At 36.9% G+C, this 21,336-nt stretch overlaps 1 protein-coding gene across 5 annotated transcripts in view; it reads right to left on the reverse strand.

Moving 5' to 3' along the window:
* Window positions 1-6,060: 6,060 nt before the first annotated feature.
* LOC121429763 (MLX-interacting protein-like) overlaps window positions 6,061-21,336 on the reverse strand; it is a 60,735-nt gene continuing 45,459 nt past the window's right edge. For all 5 annotated transcript variants that reach the window (XM_041626970.1, XM_041626971.1, XM_041626969.1 and 2 more), the window contains exons 13-18: window positions 19,937-19,993; window positions 18,623-18,779; window positions 14,988-15,087; window positions 14,031-14,154; window positions 12,018-12,147; window positions 6,061-11,042 (exon numbers count right to left, since the gene is read on the reverse strand). In XM_041626970.1, coding sequence (XP_041482904.1) covers window positions 10,915-11,042; window positions 12,018-12,147; window positions 14,031-14,154; window positions 14,988-15,087; window positions 18,623-18,779; window positions 19,937-19,993 — 696 coding nt within the window. In that variant the 3' untranslated portion in view covers window positions 6,061-10,914. The remainder of the gene's footprint in view (window positions 11,043-12,017; window positions 12,148-14,030; window positions 14,155-14,987; window positions 15,088-18,622; window positions 18,780-19,936; window positions 19,994-21,336) is intronic.

A 21,336-nucleotide genomic window follows, 5' to 3' on the forward strand; every position in this document is an offset into this window, starting at 1 on the left:
TATAACTCAAGCAGTGGCGGATCCAGAGGGGGGCGCCCCGGGCGTGCGCCCCCCCCCCTATTTTCGCCGGATTTTTTTTTTTTTTTTTTTGGATGGTTATATTTACTGGATTGGTACAATCTAGTCAATTTCAAGGGCTAGATCTAGTCAAAACTATATTTTAACTTACGCTCATGGCCTTTGTGTTCGCACAAATGCACCTCTGTCATACTGTATTGCAATATGTAAATTCCGGAATTCCAGGGCGCGCAAGTCGATTGGTTGGAAAGTTGCACCACTTGTAATCGGGAGTTGCAGTGCAGTGACCAGTGTGAAGATGTTGGATTGGATATAATTTTTTCCCAAAATTTTGTGTTTTTTGTAACATGCGTTTGTCCGTCTTTATGGCAAATACATGTAAATTGTAAGTAACAGATCGCGAGAGAAAGTGTCAACGATGCCAGAGGCGTCGATCCTGGGGGGGGGGGGGGGGGCAGGGGGGCGATCGCCCCACCAATGAAAATATTGGGGGGCAAACATATCGTTTTGCCCCCCCAATAATTCCGCAAGTGCAAAAAATAAAATAAGATTGTAATGTTACACAGAAATAAGCAAGCGAGACTGAGATACACAACTCATTCTTTATTCAAAATCGTGCTCAAAATGTCCGCTTTTCAGATTGGAATATAAAAATTTTCAGCTCGCGCTTCGCGCTCGCATCATTTCTGTAGCAAAAAACCTTACTTTTCATGATTAAATAGGTGAACAGAATGACCCGTTTTCAGTTTTAAACCCCAAAAGAACTCCCGCTTCGATTTGCAATAATCTTTTGTTGGATCTTATTTTATTTATCTTGTTCTTTATTAAAAACTCAATATTTTTCAGATCGAAATATCAAAATTTTCAGCTCGCGCTTCGCATCTATTGTTTGGTTTGTAGATACCCATCTTAATCATTGGTACCAAAAATGCTTAGAATATCAAGCTTTCAGGTCTCAGCTCGGTCTCGGCAGCACTCGCATTATCTGTGTAGTGAAATATGTATTCTCACTCATGAGTTACTACAAACAGTCCTAAACAGGCACCTTTTTCCTGTTATCAGGTCAGTATATCAAAAAATTTCAGCTCGCGCTTCGCGCTCGCATTAATTTGTTTCTGTGATATGTGTCTCTATCTCATGATTCATATATATTTATATATATGTATGTGTGTGTGTGTTGGTTTGTTGGTTTGTTTTGCCTTTGGAATGTTACTTAATGATTTTTGCCCCCCCCCCCAATCTGAAAAATGGATCGACGCCCCTGAACGATGCGAATGATAATGTCTATCCCCTAGATTATTCTTCACTCAAAGATGAAGCCCTATATCGGGCGCCACGTGCGCAGCATTATCATTCTGCCTTGGTCATGTACGTTTTCACTGAAATGTATAGGTCAGACATATTTGTATTTAATGTAAACTAACTTTTACACTTTCTGGTAGATTCAGAGGCATATTATCCAGGGCGCCCCAACTAAGTTTCGCCGAAGCAATCATTCCAACGAATTATCAAGGAGCAAACTGTGCATTTTGGGGAAAAAAGAACCAAATTTTATGCATGTTGCCATACGACTAAACAATTCTCGTTTGAAACACACAATGTAAATACACAAATGACAATAAACAGAATGGATTATTCGGAACTTATCGATTACAAGTCTCAGTTTCGTATCATTTAAATTTGACGTTTCAATCACACGATGCAAGCAAGTGAAGAGCCTTTGCCAAATGTATGTTTTGAATGACCGCTTATACGGTGTGTGACTGGAAACCAGCTCCTAAATGAGTCAGTATGTGTCTTTTATTCATGAAGTTACAGTGATTTAAGTGTGCATTTTTCTTCTAAAGGTGCTCTCAAAATACGACTTTTGGACATGATTTTTTGAAAAAGTCCTTGCCGTGGGAGGGGGGAACCCCCCTCCCACACCCTCGCCCGCTCGGTCGCTTCGCTCCCTCGCCGCTGGCGCCCCCCCTTTTTCAAAATCCTGGATCCGCCCCTGAGCTGTATGCACATTAAAGATGCAGGGGCATTCAGTGACCCTTTGAATTTTCGAAACGTCCGCTTTTCTCATTCTTTCACTTTAGAAAAAAAAAATATATCAAATTATCCCTCAATATTATTGTTTTCTTGCTTCTCCAAGAAATCAGATCATACCGCCGTATTACGGGGCTTCTCGAACGGAAGTTTACATGTTGAAGCCCCTTTTTTCTGACAGAAGAGTAGAAGACAGGGGGAGGACGGCTGCAGTGGCGTAGCTACGGGGGGGCCTGGGGGGCACGTGCCCCCCCTGAGATTTGGTGTGCCCCCCAGGTGCCCCCCTCCCCAGAAAAAAATTGGCAAAGCAAAAAAAAAAGAAAAGAAAAAAGGGAGAAAGAAGAAAGAAAAAGGAAAAGAAGAAGAAAGACAGAAGAGGAAAATAAGAGAAGGAAGACGAGTGAATGACATAATGTGAGGGGAAGACTTGCAATTAAAAAAAAATCTTTTCATGTTAGTATATAAAATTTTTGCTGGCGCTTCGCGCCATAATTGCCTGTTCGATGGGATTCATATCCTTCTGATGTGGAGCAAGTTTTGAAGTCAATATACAAAATATATTTTAGCTTGGACATCGAGCTTTCATTATTTTTTTTTCATTTGTAAATTTAAGTGCTCTGTAAAATGTCCGTTTTATGGTCTACATATCAGCATTTTAAGCTCACGCTGCGTGGTCACATTGTTTGATTTGCCAAGTTCATATTGTCTACGTGTATTCCATAATGTTCCATTAAACAAATGTATTCAGAATGCCGAGATTGTAAATCTGAAAACATGCGCGATAGGGCCTGCATGTTCTTTATTTAAAATGTACTTAATCCAGTTTTACATCAGAATATCAATAATTGTCTGCTCACGCTTCACGATCGCATTACTAATGATACCCAATTGACTACTAGTATATCCTATTTATGACTTACTTATGAATAGAGTGTCCCACTTTTAGGTCTAAAATCTCAATTTTCTTCCTCTCGCGCTTCGCGCTCGCATCAATTGTTTAGTTACATACCTATCCCATTAATTAATACAAAAAGTGCTTAGAATGACCATTTTTTTAGGTCGGAATTTAAAAAAATTTGCTCGCGCTTCGCGCTCGCATTATTGGAATATATACCGTCTTCGTGGGTAACTGTAAGTAGTCCTTAATAGGTCCCTTTTCGATAATGCTAGAACAGTTTATTAAAATTTCTGTTCGCGCTTGGGGGCACATACGAATCTTGTTCAGGATCACACATAACATAGCCCAGAAAATTGAATTTTCAGGAAAAAATACATTAAAGTATAAAAAAAAATCGCTCGCGCTTCGCGCTCGCATTTTTTTATAAGGCTTATGAAATTATTTTATGTTTATGTTGTTTTATAAGAATAAAACTAAGAAGTGACTGATATAGGTGAAGATAATTTCGTGCCCCGTCCCCTATTGGCGAAAGTCGGATCCGCCCTTGTGGACCCATACACACACACCAGAAAATGGCCGGTGCCCCCCCTGAAATAGCAAGGACCCCCCAGTGCCCCCCCGGGAAAAAAAATCCTAGCTACGCCACTGGACGGCTGGGGGGGATGCGGTTCGAGAAAGATCTCAAGACCCCCTTCCCTCCCCCTCTAAAAATCCAAACCAAACTACCCCCCCCAAAAAAAAAAAAATACGATAAAACTACCTCCTTTACTTTCAATCAAGGTCGATGCAAATGGATTTTGATAGGATGGTATGACCTATACAGTGCGTATCAAAAAAAAGTTTACACTTAGAAAAAATCCTGTAAAATTATACATTTGCAGTATCCTGAAGATTTTTGTACATTTTAACATTGGTACAGATCCATTTAAGCAAATGACGACATAAATGTCGAAAAATATTTCTGCTTGAGTGAGCACCACTTACTTTTGAAAAGTTAGTGAAAAATGATTTGCGCAGAACTTTGAAATAGTTGTGCGAATAAAAGTAGACCTTAATCATGAAGAACACGTTGAATTTAGCTAGTAAAATTGATTTGAAGATATCTTTTACCTTTTTAACTTGTTTCCTTGCCCAAAACACTTTGAAGAGTGCATTGCGCCCCACCCCATTCCCCCACACACCGAGGCCATCGTGACGATATTTGCTTTACACTGAGTTGTGATTTACATAAAATGGCTTAGGCTTGATTTCCATTTTGTTAATCGTTGTCAAGCTTGGAAAAGGTGTGGAGAAACAATCATTAAATGGAAAATGAAATGTAAACCCATTTCAAATGATAAAAACTTATTGAAAAGTGCTGGAGATGTCTGATATAAACATTTTTTCAGATTTAGTTATGTCCTCAGATCCAGCTGGCACAAAAAGGGTAAATGTTGTGCTTACAGGTGTTGAAATTTCAGTTTGGGTGGCAAATTTGTTACAAAATGCTTGAATGTATCTGTTTTATTTCATTTAACTAAAAGTGCAAGGGAAATGTATGAGAAATGTTTCGCCGGTTAACTTTGATTTTGCCCTTTCCCCTTGACACAGCGTGAAAACAAGCATTTCTGCGCAAACAGATATCTGCGAGCTTTACAAAAATGGACAGTGCTCACTCAAGTGAAACATTCTGTAAAAACTATTACTTTCATTCGATAGATGAGACCCAAACCTAATATTTTATGTGAAAAAATTACCCACATGTTGTATATTTTTTAATTCACGGGGCTTTTTCAAAGTGTAAACTTTTTTTTGATACGCACTGTATAAGCATCCCTCTGAACTAAATCCTCTCTTTTCAATACCCTTCTTATACCTTTCTTTTTTCTCTTCTCTTTCCTTCAATACATAACACAGAAAAGATTATCTTGTGTGCTTATTCATACGGAGCAAAAAAAAAAACTGTACTTAACCGATATCACTTTAAAATATAGCGTTACGGCACAAAAAAGACCAATCACAACCAATTGGAAGGCAGCTAGGCTGACATCATATCAGGTAATGAAGACTCTGCCCCGAAAACATGTTTATATATGCTATTCGCTTGGCTGATGACAAATCTACTAGAGACATCGTGATATTTGATTGGCTATTTACTGTTTTGTCAAAGAAATATATAAAAAGGCAATATATATATATATCCATTGCCTTGCAATCCATTTTTTAACTATTAAAAGGGAGGTTCACCGTAATCACAAGTTAAGAGTTTTGTAATAAACTTCAGTTTTTTTGACACCGCAGACGAGCAGTTCCTCCGTATGTCGTGTGGTATAAATTCCCCCAAAATGACGTTGTCTCAGAAAATGAAAGCAATTTTGTGGTGGATATATATCATTAGACACATCATTTCATATACTTGTATTCAAATACTCGTATTTACCATATTCTTCTAATTTATGAAATTTATATTGCACGATTAATGAGTAAGCTGCTCACATAATTATGTCACAAATTTCTAATTTTAAAACTTCAGAACTCTCATAAAAAAATGGATTTTCATCAAACCTTCACCAATACTAGTATAAAAACAAGCATATCAGGGTGAATTCCCCCTTTTGATTTTTTTTTAATTTTGTCTCATTCGCATTTAAATATCCATTAAGTTTATCTTCTTCCCACTTGACTTAGTCCACATACATGTATTATGATTTTCCTTTCTCAAATAAAAGTTTGGTTAATAAATTATTTACCTAACCACACGGACCACTAGATAAAGACAAAATGAGTATGTGTATATCCAAACTGGAATTTAAACAAAAAGTCAATCAGATAAAAATGTGCAATATAAGTGCTGCATAATATTGATTGATGTAGGTTCTCACTGAACTAGAACAGATATTAGAATGAATTGCATTAAATTAATGTGCCAACTCCGTTTTTGAGGGATCCCTTCCCTCCAGAGTAATATCAAACTGTACACTTACAGGGGCTGCGGAACCGTTTTTTTCCAAAACCGTGTACAAAAACGTAAAAATGACCATATGATTGTGATTTTTAGCGTGGTCAGCCCCCCCCCCACTTTGAAAACCGTTAACATTAACAAAATACAAGTAGACCGTTCACATTCACAATCAAGTCTTTTCTCCTTTTTTATTATAATTGAAATGCCATTTTCAACAGTGCTCACAATAAAATTACAGGTGTATTTATTTCAACGCAAAACAATAATAATATAATGACGATACATTTCACATCACGTACAGCATGATCGAACTGCCATTTCCCGGCTTTGAAACAAGGGTAGAATGGCACAAGAAAACCAAAAATATATTGCTATTTTTTACATTAGAAAAAAAAAACCAAACCCCTCCCCCTACCCAAAGTCCAAAAACAATCAAAATCACAAATGCATATTAAGACATAAATACACATGCAAGCTGAAAACAAGGCATGTTACATGTTATATAACAGTTACGCGGATGATATTGGTTGGGTTTTATCTTTCATTTTTGTGCGCGGATCATTCAAATGTTACAGACAATACTCGGTTTGATTGCAAAACGGAACGATTTTGGTTGCATGTTGATACTAAAATATGTACAAATAAAAAAAATGTACCAATGAATGAATCACAATAAGGACAAAAGGGTATGGCTGTTTCTTTCAACATGGACAGGAGACTGGTCTGCTTATTGATTAAGAGTTCACAAGTTGCAGTTACTTTTCATTTTCATGCATGTTAACGACCAATCACATCGCAGATGTAAAGAGGAATGGATGTTAATATAAGCGCTATTAAACAACTTACAAATTTTTATTGCCTAAATAAAACACATTGCATGAATGCAAGTTTGGTGCTGGTGGTAGTTATCAAAAGCTAAGATCAGGCAACCGAATCAAGCTTTAAAAAACTTAAGGGGTTAAGAAAATTATCCCAACACAATAAATAACTAGGGTTTAAAATAACAAACCGATCTCGTACCGTAAGAAAGTATTGAACAAAAGCCCAAGAGTTACAATTTTTTAGTGATCATAGCCATTGTAAATTGCAATCAAATGCAATGAAAATACAACTGAACAGGAGTAGGAAAATTATAAATAAAATCTTTCTTTGAGGGGGTTGCAGGGTATGTACAAGCTACAGGATATTACTATGCATATTTCACATCAAACTATCGTCGGCGCACTCATGGAATTGTTGATGTTACAAGCGCATAGTGAAAAGACACCAGCAAAATACAAAACGGGGTCCTGTATCATCAGGCGCAGTGACTGATCGTGGGGCTCGACTTCAATTACTGATTGCATTGACTATTGTGTACGATCAACTGCAAACATCAGCCTTACGATCAATCACTAAGCTTCATGATACAGGCTCAGGTAAAGAAAAGGCGTAATGTGAATGACAACACATAAATAGCACTGCAACGGCAAAAGAGAGGACAAATAAAGTATACGTTGGTCACTCTGCAACAAAGTATGCCATGTTCACAAGACAATAAAAAGTAAATGCAGCAAAATAATTTAAAAACAAAAACAAGCAGAACTGACACTGTGAGACCAGGTCTAAACATTTCATGTACATGTACAGTAAACTCTTAGTTCGCTGGGGGGAATGTCATGTTATTGTCAGACTCCGAAAAGGCAGCTGATCCAAAGTTATTGTTTCATGATTTTCTTTCCCCTTTTACTGCATCTTTATGGGAAATTGGACAAGGAGCCATCACAAGGTCAAAGCTCATTTTGAAATGGCATGTCAGATTAAGAATCTCTTTCCATTTTTTCTTTCTGGAATTTGTGCACCAATGAAAGAAAAATACTGATTTTCATAAATTGCACGAAACACTGTAAATTTTATATTTCAAGCCATTGGACTCGACATTCTCATTTAAATTTGAGCAACATTAAATTCTATAACACATTCAGTCATAAAACCAATGTAAAAGAATATAGAACAACGAAATAAATCAGAAACCAATATAATAATTTACAAAAGAATTACTAAGTTTGACATTGTTTTGTAAACAGTAATGTTCAAAATACTTTCCATCAACTTTTTGGTAAAGATTTGGCATCTAGACACTTAAATTTAGGGGAATTAACCCCCCCCCCCCCAAAAAAAAAAAAATTGTATAATTGAACAAACTAAAATACAACATAACAAATTTTCAGCAAAAAAAAAAAATCTGTTTCCTTTACAATTGTTTTAACATCTCAGGGAGAGGAGGGGGTCTAAATTAAGCTAAAGCCAGAAATAATAGTATGTTGCAGATGATTATCATTATCATAACTGGAAATGACTACAGATAGATTTACTGTAGTAGGTGAAGCCATAAATTCGAGGAGAAATGAGAGGAATGACTGTCCAAAATAAATCATTTTCGAAGGCTGTCAAATGTCCCATCTGGCTCTTGACAAATGAAATCACATTAACCCCTTCCCTGCCGAAACTTGGTATATTCTATCAAATGTGCATTAAGATTTCAGAATGTTGAAAGTGAACGGATTTAAACAAAACACTGTGAATACACAAGCTTGCACAAGATACACAAATGATGATTTCCACACAAAAGAACCATCACTCATCACTACACAGCGTACATGCGCAGCCATCCAAACACACACACACAGGCAAACATGTACTACATACATGACCAACGAATATATATATATACATATATATCTATATCTCCACTCCTTTATTTCTCCAAAATATATAGTACTTGGAAATATAACTCTCTCCCTCACTTTTTTTTCATCATAGATTTTGCATGCAACTGTACATTATGATAAAATCCTACGAACGACAAAGATCAGACTGCAGCATTTAATAGCACAGATAAACTAAACATGATCCCGGTCAAGCTGACGATCTTTGGTTTTTCGTAGAAGCACAAGTTATCCCAAGGAATAATGCACATCTCTCGTGCGATAAATACTGAGGGAATAGTTTGAAAGTGATCTTTTTCTTTCCACTTTAATATGGGGAAAAGAAGAAAGGTGCAACCTTGTTCATAACATTCACTGTAATAACGATAAAAAGGCATGGAAGTGCAAAGCTGTGATAAGATTTGACCGAGGAAAGGAGCTTTGGCAAATACAACAGAAGGGAAGATCTGCTGTAACTTACTGACAAAATCATTACTTTTTGAATTCCTTAAATTGGCAACTTCAAGATTTCTTTAAGAGATGTTGTACCCGCATTCATCTTTCATAAACATAGATATTTCACTGGCAATGGTACTGACACAGTGCAACTACCATGTAATCACTTGCATTTGATTTACTTCACAAACAGGGGAATTTTTGTCTTTGCGCACATTTTCATTTCCAGGGGTGTGAGTGGTCACAATAAAAAGACCTGAAAAAACTGAAAAGTGTCGAAAAAGTCTAAAATAGAAAGAGCTCCCATACTTTTTGTACAAAGGAAAGCCAAAAATACACTGAAATTAAGCTGAAAATCAAAACAAAACAAAAATCTGAATTAGAGTTGATCTATTGCAACTCTTTGTAAGAAAAGTCACAAGAGTATAGATGAGGTAAAAAAATCAGTTAGCGTTGTTGCTTTTACTTCCACCCCCTTGGACCCTGACAGGTTAGATTTGGGTAAGGGCTCTAAGATTCTCTCAAACTCAAGGCAAATATCTTGTCTGAAACATACCTGTATTAGAACCTCAATTATTTACTTGACGCAGGTGATCTTGGACATGATATCGTCTATTCACTAGCTATTTACCTATAATAAATGCACGATGGGTTTGTACCTTTTATATGTATGCAATATTTGGGTACAATGTTAAACTTTGGGCTCCTATGCAGTGGAATTGAAGTGAATTCTTTTCAAGAATATAATGTCACAGTAATTTTTTAACGTCGTCTTGTGCAGCCCTAGTAAAGATTATGGTAGGTTGATCAGGAAGAGATTCAGTAATAATAGTGATTTGAAGAGCATGAATTACCACAGGTCGTTATTTTGTATTTTTTTCCAAACAAAATTTTAACTTCTCATAATCATCTATTATCCATCAATACAACATGGGTTATTTATTATGAGATAAGACCAAAAACAAAAGGAAAGCCAGCATGATGATCCAGCCCCATCATCTTTTCATCGTTGTTTTGAAATAAATTTTCCCAATTACGTGACTGATGATCATATCCATCCACAACGGAATTAAACAAATACCACATCCAATGGAAATACTTCACGATAAGATCATATGCATTCCATATGTTATTATTTCTTCTCAAAATTTTACTTAGGTAATAACTGCTTAACTTCCCTATTCAACGATGATAGAACACGAGATGAAGAGACTCAAGGTAGATCACCCTCCTGCTGTGTACATGCAAGAGGCATAGATTAGAAAATATATTTGTGCTCTCTCAATGATGATCATATCTCAGAATGTAATTTCCAATGTAGTGTCACTGCGGAAGTTCATCAATCATCGATAAAAAGGATCACCAATCTCTTTGGGTTCATCTCACGGATACAGAATGAAAAGGTTCATCTGCCATACTATGCAAAAAAAAAAATCACTCAAGCATCGTCTCCATTCTTTTCTGGCTGCAGCATTTCTTTTTTATAAAGTCTAGCACCCTCTCGTGGCACAAAATATATAGCTCTCCCTCCTTGTGGTGTACAGGCATTGCAAAGAGGAAGAACCCGGGGGCCGTTTCGTAAAGCTGTTCATAAGTTAAGAGCGATTTTAAGAACGACTGGTGATCCTTTCTTATGCGCTTAACCATCTCCAATGGATATACCACATACCAGAAGAAAGGATTACCAGTCATTCTTAAAGTCGCTCTTAACTTACGAACAGCTTTATGAAACACCCACCTGACATGGAATTATAACCCGTTGACAACTGAATCCTTGGATTCCCATAGGCTTTATACAGGGATCACTCTCTTCCAGCATGCAATGGTTTAGTAGCATATATTAAGTCTATCTAGCACTAAAGCTACGTGGGTAGTTAATATCATGAGTGTTCCGAAGAGGGATTCTCGATCTCCTTCTTGATGATCTCGCGCACTTCCTGCGGCAGCTGGACGGGATTTTGAAGGACCGAGGTCCGGGTGCTGACTTGCCTGACAATAGTGTATACCACTGCAATGACAGAAGATATAAGGGGAAAAGAGAGAAACATTTCATTAATATTGGCACTTGCCCGATGGTCCAGACCGGTAAATATTTCTGTCAGGCCAGTAACTTTTCAGAAATAGCCAGATTTACTGGTCCAACATGACCAATAGTATTATATCTAACTGATACAAAATATATTTTCTTCTATTTAGTAAATTATGAAAATGGCTCTCCTGACCTATGTTGTTGGTGTTTTTTTTTTTTTGGGGGGGGAGGGGGTAACAAAGACAGCAAAATAACTTAAGTCTTTTTCATATTTTTCTTTATTTTGGGGACCAGTGAATTTTAGGTTCGGTCCAGTAAAAAATAGAAAAAATGGGTATGTACTGGTCCGACATGATCAGGTCGAACCAGTAGAAAAAAGGATAAGTGTGAAGCCCTGAATTATTGGTAAAAAGATTTTTGTGAGAAACAAATAAACTTCTCAGTATTGGGGACCCTCGCCGAGTGGTTTGCGATCAAATGCAACTCTAAAAATCCTATGCATCTGACTTTCAACTAATCACATGCCCGCATTTGGGTCTTGTGTTTATTCAATTGCATTTAAATGCAAGTCTTCCTGCACAAGGCCCCAGATAGAACAAATCTAAAGAGGATTTTTTTATCCATTTTTCTCAGGATGTCAAATGATTAATACTCATAATATAGCAAGAAATTTTCTGTAGATTCATTTCGAATTATCCATTACCAAGAACTTGTGGCCATATCAAACAAGTCCTATTGAGGATGGGAAATCCTTTATGGCTCAGTTATAAAGATACAGGTAAGGATCACATGACATGGAAAAGCAGTCATATGATGTTGGTGAGTCACATGACATGGACAAGGAATCACATGATATAGGCAAGAAGTCACATGAAATGGACAAGGAATCACATGATATAGACAAGAAATCACATGGTATAGACAAGGTGTCGCATGATTTTGACAAACACTCACATTTTCTAAGTGGCTTGAGTCGACAACTTTCCTCAACCCAGTCTACAACTTCTTCATCAAAGTTTGCCCCTGGATTGGTGCACACTGCGGCAACGTACGAGACGAACAGTGGTTTAGCTATCATACTGAACTGTAAACAAAGTGCTAAGGAAAAGTAGAACTTCAGATATGGTGCAACAACCATCCTCGACTGTTGATGCACTGCATACTTGCATATTGATTCACGTGTATTTGTGCCAGGCAATCCCCAAAATGACTCCAGTGACAGAATGTTCCTAAGCTTGATTGTACTATGAGATTTGACTTCTCTGACCCAGAAATGGGGATTATTGCATTTTCTGTTGGGTGTGTCGTAAAGCTGCTGGTTAATATCTGCAGGATTTTATGTTTTCTAGGGAGTGTTTCATTAACATTTTTGTCTGACAAGTTGTCAGATCTGACATCTTTCTCTGACTCTGATTGGCTGTGAGGCACTGTTACTATGGTAACTGTCGGATAAAATGGGACTTGTCGGATAAAACGTCCGACAAGTCCTTTCATGAAACGCTCCCCAGGTGATTACCTTGCATTGTGGTTGCATAATTTGTGCCATAATTTTGTATTCATTTGTAACATATTATATATTGTATTTGTTACCATCAATTAGAATATGACTATCATGCCAATATTGATTTATTTTTTTACTTTGTGAATGGTAATCAGATGATTAATATCTGAATATGCATATGTGTGGTTTTACGATACTGGAGAGATTTTGATGAAATATTTTGTCCTTTTCATTTTGTGGATATAAGACCGTTGAAACAGAATGTTTCGATATTATTTGGTTTAATGTTACCAGACAATATAGTGGAGATAAAATCAACCAAAGATCATTCAGAGAAATAAAGATATTGCCTGATGAATTTAACTTTTTACACATGAAGTGGACACGAAAATGTGACATAAAAAACAGAGAGGAATCTGACGGTAATATAAAAAAAACACAAGCAAGTATTCTGTTCAAAGTGTCTATTACAGTACATAAAAATGGTTGCATTATGTGCCTAAACAAGTCTCGGAAATTCATGGAAAAAGCAAACGTGAATACCGATCCACCTAAAGAAAGTATTTTTCAGTCTGCCAAGCAAGGGTCAGTGATGATCTATCTTGCTGATAAATTAGGGTTCAAAATAACAGTACAACAGCAGAAAAAGATGTTAAAATATCTGCTTCATTATTGATATAACAGGGTTTAGTGGACACCAAAGTGATGAATGTTATATATGGCATATTGTGTATTCGGGTATCATTTTTATGTGCTTCGCATGCTTGAACTATCTTCTTGCTTTTGTATGCAATTTTTATGGTATATCAGTACTAAAAAAAGTTGGTTTTGTTTCCCTCAAGTCATTTTTAATTTTTGCCCCTCATGTCACACATTTGGTCACCAGTATTGTGAATAAACACATATCTTTATACCTGAACTGGATTATGTTCTTCAGTGCTATAACACCACTACATATCAATTTGCACAAGAAGGGGTCACCGGTTGTGCATTAAGTCATTTGTAAGTTACTAAGAACAGTTTTCTGAAACACCCACCTGATGTAAATTACTAATTTCTTACAAAGGTGTTTTTTCTTGGTTAAAAATTGGCAAACTTAAAAGAGAAATTACACGAAATAGGCAACAATTTAACAGTTTGTTCATATTTTCTCTCTCAAATGTGAAGCTGCTGTATGAGGACACAATAACACAAGTGCAATTCAATATTAACATAGTGAGGAAATTTCACAATTCCACTTCGGCTAAAACTAATCAAAATGATTATTTATATGATTTTGCATATAAAAAGGATTCAATGATTCATAGTCATGCACAATTTAACAAACATCTTCATGAAAATGCTTGTTCAGGTATACAATTTATTGCATGAATAGGTTTCAGTCACTCATAAACTCATGTCCAATTTACAAACAAATGTTTGAAACAGCTGTAAATTTCCATTTCATTTTGCCACAGAAAGGATACAATCCACCACTTCCAGTTATCTTGCATTTGTTGATTAATATATTCATTGCACATCTGCTGGAGCTGTCTCTCGCTCTGTGAGTTGACTGGTGCTCCGGTATCAGGTAGACTGTCCTGACATTCACTGGAATACAAACACATAGAAAAGGGATACCAGTCTTTAATGGAAAACCCAAGGGGAGCTTATATAATGAAACAAAGAGTTGGTGGTTAAAACTGGACTATTATCATATGCTACTACAAATTTTGCATATGATTGGCTTGAAGACTGGTCAGTAAAAAATCACAGACAAAACTTTTCATGAAACGCTCCTCAGTTGTTGCACAGAAGATAGTGTAGATTGTAAAATTCATTTGAATTTTCATGTAACTTTAGAAAAAGTATGACATACTAAAATGATCAAATGCAATAGTATTTCTTCTCTAAGCAATCGCATTAAAACTATGACAACAGCTAATATCGTTGATTGGCAAACAGAAGGGCATAAAGTTTTGATTTAAATGTGCCTATGAGGCCGGCCTAACTCCATCCCTGTCTTAGAATAGACACTTATTATCATTATTATTATTTATTCGGCATAATCAAACACAATACAACATGTACAAACAATAGGATAAGGAGAGTCACATGGATGCCGGGAAAGGAAAAAGATTAACTAAATAACTATAACCCGAAGGTCTTCCTTTCCAATCCATGTGACTTTACAAAGATAACATGCATGTAACACAAAAATTGTAAAATACAACTGTAGGGGAGACCGGGGCCAGCTGGAACATGGGGCAAGCCGAAACACTGCAACCCTCTCCAAAGCCTGCAAAACTAATTCATGCAACACTGCCCTCAATCTATCCCTATTAACAATACAACAGTGTTGAATTATCACTGCAACAAATTGAGGGCAGCACCGCACAAATCTACTTCACAGGTGCCTATGCCAACAAAGAAGAGAAAATTACCATATTTCATCGTTGACTTTCTGGATCTCCTCTCTCGTTCTGTCCACTTCTTTTCGAAGGTTATTGGTCTCTTCCTTTAGATGTTGGATGTATTCATGGGCTGTAAAGAATGAGAATCGAAGGTGTCAGTCTGGTATTCATCAATTTACATGCATGGTTTACTTATAGCTTACACCTCGGTCACGTAAGAAATGTTAAAACAGCCGTTTTTGACTGGCCGTACGGCCGCCATAGAGCAAATGTGACCGAGGTATTACTGCCTGAGTGTATCATAACCTATCATGTGGGGGCATCGTGGTCTAATGGTCACGACTCTCGTCTCTCAAACTGAGGGACGTGGGTTCGAATTCCAGCCATGGCGTGGTTCCTTCAGCAAGAAATTCATACACATTGTGATTAATTAAAGCTGGGGTAATGATAATAACAATGTGCCCCCGAATAGATTATTTTTAGTTAGATGGCACAATATAATTGTCTACTATTATCATCTTCATCATTATTAAAGGACAAGTCCACTCCCATAAAAGTTGATTTGAATAAAAAGAGAACAAGGCAAACGCCAAGCATTGTCTCGCCTGCATATTGCAGTCATGAAGAGATTGCACGTCAAAACTATAGGTCATGTCATAAGTGGAACAAACAGATGCAAAAAACATCCGAACATCCGAACATACAGTAACAGTCAGATATCTTTAATACCTGTTTTGAAGCTCTAGAAAGTTGTTGTGTGTACAACACAGCACAGTGCCAGTCATGGAAAGTTCATTGACCTTAATCAAATTCAACTTACATTCAAACTTGACATGCACCTTCAAGAGATGGACCTCTTGTATGAATTTGGCAATCCTACCTCGAAGATATAAAAAGCTTTTATGTGTACAACACAGCACAGTGCCAGTCATGGAGAGTTCATTGACCTTTGACCTTAATCAAATTCAACTCACATTCGAACTTGACCTGCACCTTCAAGAGATGGACCTCTATTATGAATTTGGCAATCTCACCTCGAAGCTATAGAAAGTTATTGGGTGTACAACACAGCACAGTGCCAGTCATGGAAAGTTCATTGACCTTTGACCTTCTTCAAATTCAGCTCATATTCGAACTTGACATGTGCCTTCAGGAGATGGACCTCTGGTATGAATTTGGTGATCCCACCTCGAAGCTATAGAAAGTTATTGGGTGTACAACACAATTGTGTCAGTCATGGAAAGTTCATTGACCTTTGACATTATTCAAATTCTTCATTTGCTTTCATCCTTTTAGGCAATTTGCTTCCCTTCCATATATACAGGGTTTTTTTTTCCTACTATATAGTCTTCTGTTTTTTCCCCTCACACCCAGCGGATTACAATATCAGTTACACCATTTGTATAAATATATACATATATATTTTTTTCCTTTTGGATATTTTTTACTTTTATACTTACAGATTTATTTTTACACTTACTTTCTTCTCTTAGTTTGTTTAATGCTCTATCATACATACTTATGTCTTTTGCACATTATCAGTTGTTCCCTTCTCTTTCCCCTTTTCCCCACTCTAAAGCACCAGTTTATTATGCCTTTTTTTGTTACCTGTTTGACCCAGGCACCTCTCACTAATTCTCTTGTTATTCTTCTCTTCCTTATAACCTCTATCACTGTTTTGTTCTAGATCCTGTTTGATGTTGCCTGCCTCATATCTTAATCCCTCCCCGCTTGAGGTCTTTCTTTGGCCTTACTCACACTAACTTCTCTTTGTGTCTGCCTACTCCTTTTCTTTCATCCCCTTCATTAACCTGATTGGTCATCTCTTCTCACTAATGCCCCTTTTGTCTCCTTGCTTCCAGTGTTGCTGTTGAATGTCTGTGGTCTATATTATGGTTGTTCCACCTTATATGTTTGTCATTTTGCCTCTGAAGAAGATTCTGCTAGGATCGAAAGCTTAGGCCCCTTTTGACTCTCTTATTATTCAAATTCGACTCATATTCGAACTTGACCTGTGCCTTCAGGAGATGGACCTCTGGTATGAATTTGGTGATCCAACCTCGAAGCTATATAAAGTTATTGGGTGTACAACACAATTGTGAAAGTCATGGAAAGTTCATTGACCTTTGACCTTATTCCAATTCCACTCATATTCGAACTTGACCTGTGCCTTCAGGAGATGGACCTCTGGTATGAATTTGGTGATCCCACCTCGAAGCTATAGAAAGTTATTGGGCGTACAACACAATTGTTGACGCCGACGCCGGAAATAGTGATACCTATGTCTCGCTGCACTACGCAGGCGAGACAAAAATCAAACATAACACTGAAAATTTCATCAAAATCGGATGTAAAATAAGAAAGTTATGACATCTTAAAGTTTTGCTTAATTTCACAAAACAGTTATATGCACATCCTGGTATATATACAAATGACTGATGACATCATCCACTCACTATTTCTTTTGTATTTTATTGTATGAAATATTCTCATTTTCTCCTCATTGCAAAGTGAAACAACGATTAATTCCTCCCTGGACACGTGGAGTTGGCATTGCTTTGATACTATATGGTTCAGTCAAGTTGGTCCTTATTGTCAAATTTGTAAAAAATGAAATATTGTATAATTAAAACAATAAAAAACAAAAGAAATAGTGAGAAGGGGACATCAGGGGATATCTCATTTGCATGTCACTCAGATGCGCATATCACTGTTTTGTGAAAAATAATCGCAACATTAAAATGTCATAACTTTCTAATTTTATATCCGATTTTGATGAAATTTTCACTGTTATGCTAATTTTATTTTTCTCTATTTATTCAAATCAACGTTTTCCTGGGGTGGACTTACCTTTAACAGAATCAGAACTATTTTCAATGGGGTGTTAAAGCCTTGTAACCACATTTAAAACTTTGGAGAGCTAACAAAAAGCTTAATGTATGATCCTTCTTTGGCCTAAGATGAGTTTTCTACAGCAATTAAAGGACTGTTTTCAGACAATGAGCTAGCCACTATTGCCATTTTTCTAAAATACAGTGTTTTTGAGCTTCCCTTTAAGGCATCAAAATGCTACAAGGGTGTACTGACACCACACCTCAGAAAATAAGAATTTGATATTCAAAGAGGGTTCACTGGAAATTTCAAATGATTATGATAACCCTGAGAAATTCAAGAAAAGAAATCCAATCATTCATGAAATCTGATAGCTGGATAAAGTTTTTTTGCTAAAAAGTATGTAATGTAATGTGGAGCGTTGTGGCCAAGTGGATTAGTCTTCTGACTTTGAAACAGAGGGTCATGTGTTCGAATCCCAGCCATGGCGTAATTTCCTTCAGTAAGAGATTTATCCACATTGTGCTGCACTCAACCCAGGTGAATGGGTACCCGGTCGGAGGAAATTCCTTGAATGCTCGAGCACCTAGGCAGCCCAGCTAAAGCCGGGGTAATTATAATAGGACTGGCTGGGATAACAATTTTCAGGACTGAAGTGGCTTCCCTGGGTAAATACACCTATACTATCATTATTATCATTATCATCATTATTATTACTATTATCATTATTATCATCATTACTATTATCATTATTATCATCATTATCATCATCATCATTATTTTGGCATGTGACAGGTTACTCTACTTCTCATTTGTCAGTGTGGCTTCCTTACCTTTCTGTAACATTGTTGCTGTGCTTATCTTGGAGGCGTTATCACTGCCGCCGTTATTCATCCCGGGTATTAAACTCTGTATCTCATCCAATCCTGTCTGGATGTGGTACCGTCTTTTATGCTCAGAGTGGATGTGCTTTATCCTCCGACGAGCCTCCTGAAATTCAAAACGAAAGTTAGAAATTTCAATTTAGTATAAAATTGACTCATATCCCTAAACAATATTAGTGCTAAGAAGCTCACTCAACTATATGTTCCAACTAATACAGCGGGGAAGATGTATACAATCATCTCAATGGCCATACCAAGCTCAGTAGGGGGAAGAAAGCTGTCCGTTCTCCCCAAAATAATGATAATAATAATACTACTAATAATAAATTTAAAAACAAATAAAGAAAATTAAATCAAAGGACAAGTCCACCCCAACAAAAAATTGATTCGAATAAAAAGAAAAAAAACCAACAAGCATAACATTGAAATTTTTTCAAAATCGGATGTAAAATAAGTTATTACATTTTTAAGTTTCGCTCAATTTCACAATTTTACAGTTATATTCACATCCTTGTCGGTATGCAAATGAGGAGACTGATGACTCACTATTTCTTTTGTATTTTATCATATGAAATATTATAATTTTCTCCCTGTTGTCGTGTGAAACGATGATTAATTCCTCCCTGAACATGTGCAATTAGCATTGTTTAATACTATATGTTTCAATCACGTTTGTCCTTATTGTCAAATCTGTAAAAAATGAAATATTGTATAACTCAAACAATAAAAAACAAAAGGAATAGTGAGTGAGGGACATCATCAACTGTCTAATTTGCATGTCACTGAGTTGTGCATATCACCGTTTTGTGAAAAATAAGCAAAACTGTAAAATGTCATAACTTCTTATTTTAGATCCGATTTTGATGAAATTTTCAGCCTAATACTTGTTTGATTTTCTCTATTTATTCAAATCAACATTTTTCTGGGGTGGATTTGTCCTTTAAAAGAAATACATAATTTTTTTTTAAACAAAAAATTTGAAGAAAATAGTTTCTTAATACCTTAACGCCTCTGACCTGCTAACAAAATTTGTGTATGGCCCTAAATGTAGCCCAAAACTTATAACATGAGCTTTATCTCCCTTACCCCCAATCCACAATTGTGTTCGGTATGCCTGAGGAATAGTCTATAGAAATATTGATAGACTCGAACATTTTTCACTTTAATTCCAAGCAGTCAGTAATAAGTACTATGCCTGCAATTTTTACCAAACACAGGCCTAGAATTTCAATATGCAGTGAATAGTTTAAAAAAAAACCTTGCCTTGTCCTTTGATCCTGACTCGGGTGTCTTCTGCTTCTTGGCTCTGGGTGCATGGAACTGCAATGAAGTTACAAAACAAACATAACTCGTCCATAAATGTATAAAATAAAAGCTATTTCACTGTAAAACGACTACAGATGATTGAAAGAAGAGGATAAGACAACATGAGAATAAAAAGTAGAGAACAAAAAAATGAGGGAAGAAGGAGAAGTCCTGCAGTCTAATCACAAAGCATTTATATTCTAAGTAAACAAGGAAAATATATTTATTTTTCTTTGTGGCTACTTATCTTGCTACATGGTATTACAGTTTATAATGGATCCTATAGGAACTTAAGGGGCTCTTACATTAGTTTTTTCAGGGCCCTCTTGGGTTTTTCGGGTGTGAAAATGTGTCACTTTTTTATGAGTAAATATATAGATTTCAATGCTCTTGAAACTTCCATATTGCAGGAAGTAGGAACCATGTGAATCCCATTCTTTAACACCATGTTGAGCATACAGAAATTATCCAAGTTCAAGAAAAAAAAGTGTATTTTGAAGAAAAAAAAAATCAAGAATTGCTTCGTATTGAAATACATGTAGGAAAGGGAAAGTCTGGAGGAGATTGAAAAAAAGGTTGAGGAAAGAAAGAATAGGGGAAAAAAGAAGAAATTAAAAGAGAAGGGGAAAGAGGAGGGAAAGGGAAAAATAGGACACATTCTTAGGATCACATAGGGCAATGAACTTGGATCTTGAATGGCAAAGTATGCTAATTATAGGAGAGGAGGGGAGAAGGGGAGAGGGAGAGAAGAGGAAGGATGAGGGGGAGGAGAAAGGGAGGAGGGGGGATAAGTAGGGGAAAGGGAGGAAGAGGAGTGGAAGAGGGAGAAGGGGAGATGGAGGCGGAGAAGAGGAAGGATGAGGGGGAGGAAAAAGGGAGGAGGGGAGAGGGAGGAGGGGGGATAAGTAGGGGAAAGGGAGGAAGAGGAGGAGTGGAAGAGGGAGAAGGGGAGAGGGAGGCGGAGAAGAGGAAGGATGAGGGGAGGAGAAAGGGAGGCGACGAGGGGGAGGAGGGGGGATAAGTAGGGGAAAGGGAGGAAGAGGAGTGGAAGAGGGAGAAGGGGAGAGGGAGGCGGAGAAGAGGAAAAAAAAATAAGAAGTCTCCCTTCTGACTAGACATTGAAAGAGGAAGAAATGGAAGAAGATAAATAGGACGCTTTGTTACGACTAGACATTGAAAGAGGAAGAAATGGAAGAAGAGAAATAGGACGCTTTGTTACGATCACACAGGGCAATGAACTTGGGTCCTGAATAACACAGCACGTTATTTATAAAACAATAACTCTTTGAAATATTCTATGTTTACATTGTCAAGGGTGTGCCCGCAACTGTAAAATGCCAACGCTTACAAAAGCCTTA

The sequence above is a fragment of the Lytechinus variegatus genome, chromosome 16 (genome assembly GCF_018143015.1).
Source record: "Lytechinus variegatus isolate NC3 chromosome 16, Lvar_3.0, whole genome shotgun sequence".
NCBI classification, from domain to species: domain Eukaryota; kingdom Metazoa; phylum Echinodermata; class Echinoidea; order Temnopleuroida; family Toxopneustidae; genus Lytechinus; species Lytechinus variegatus.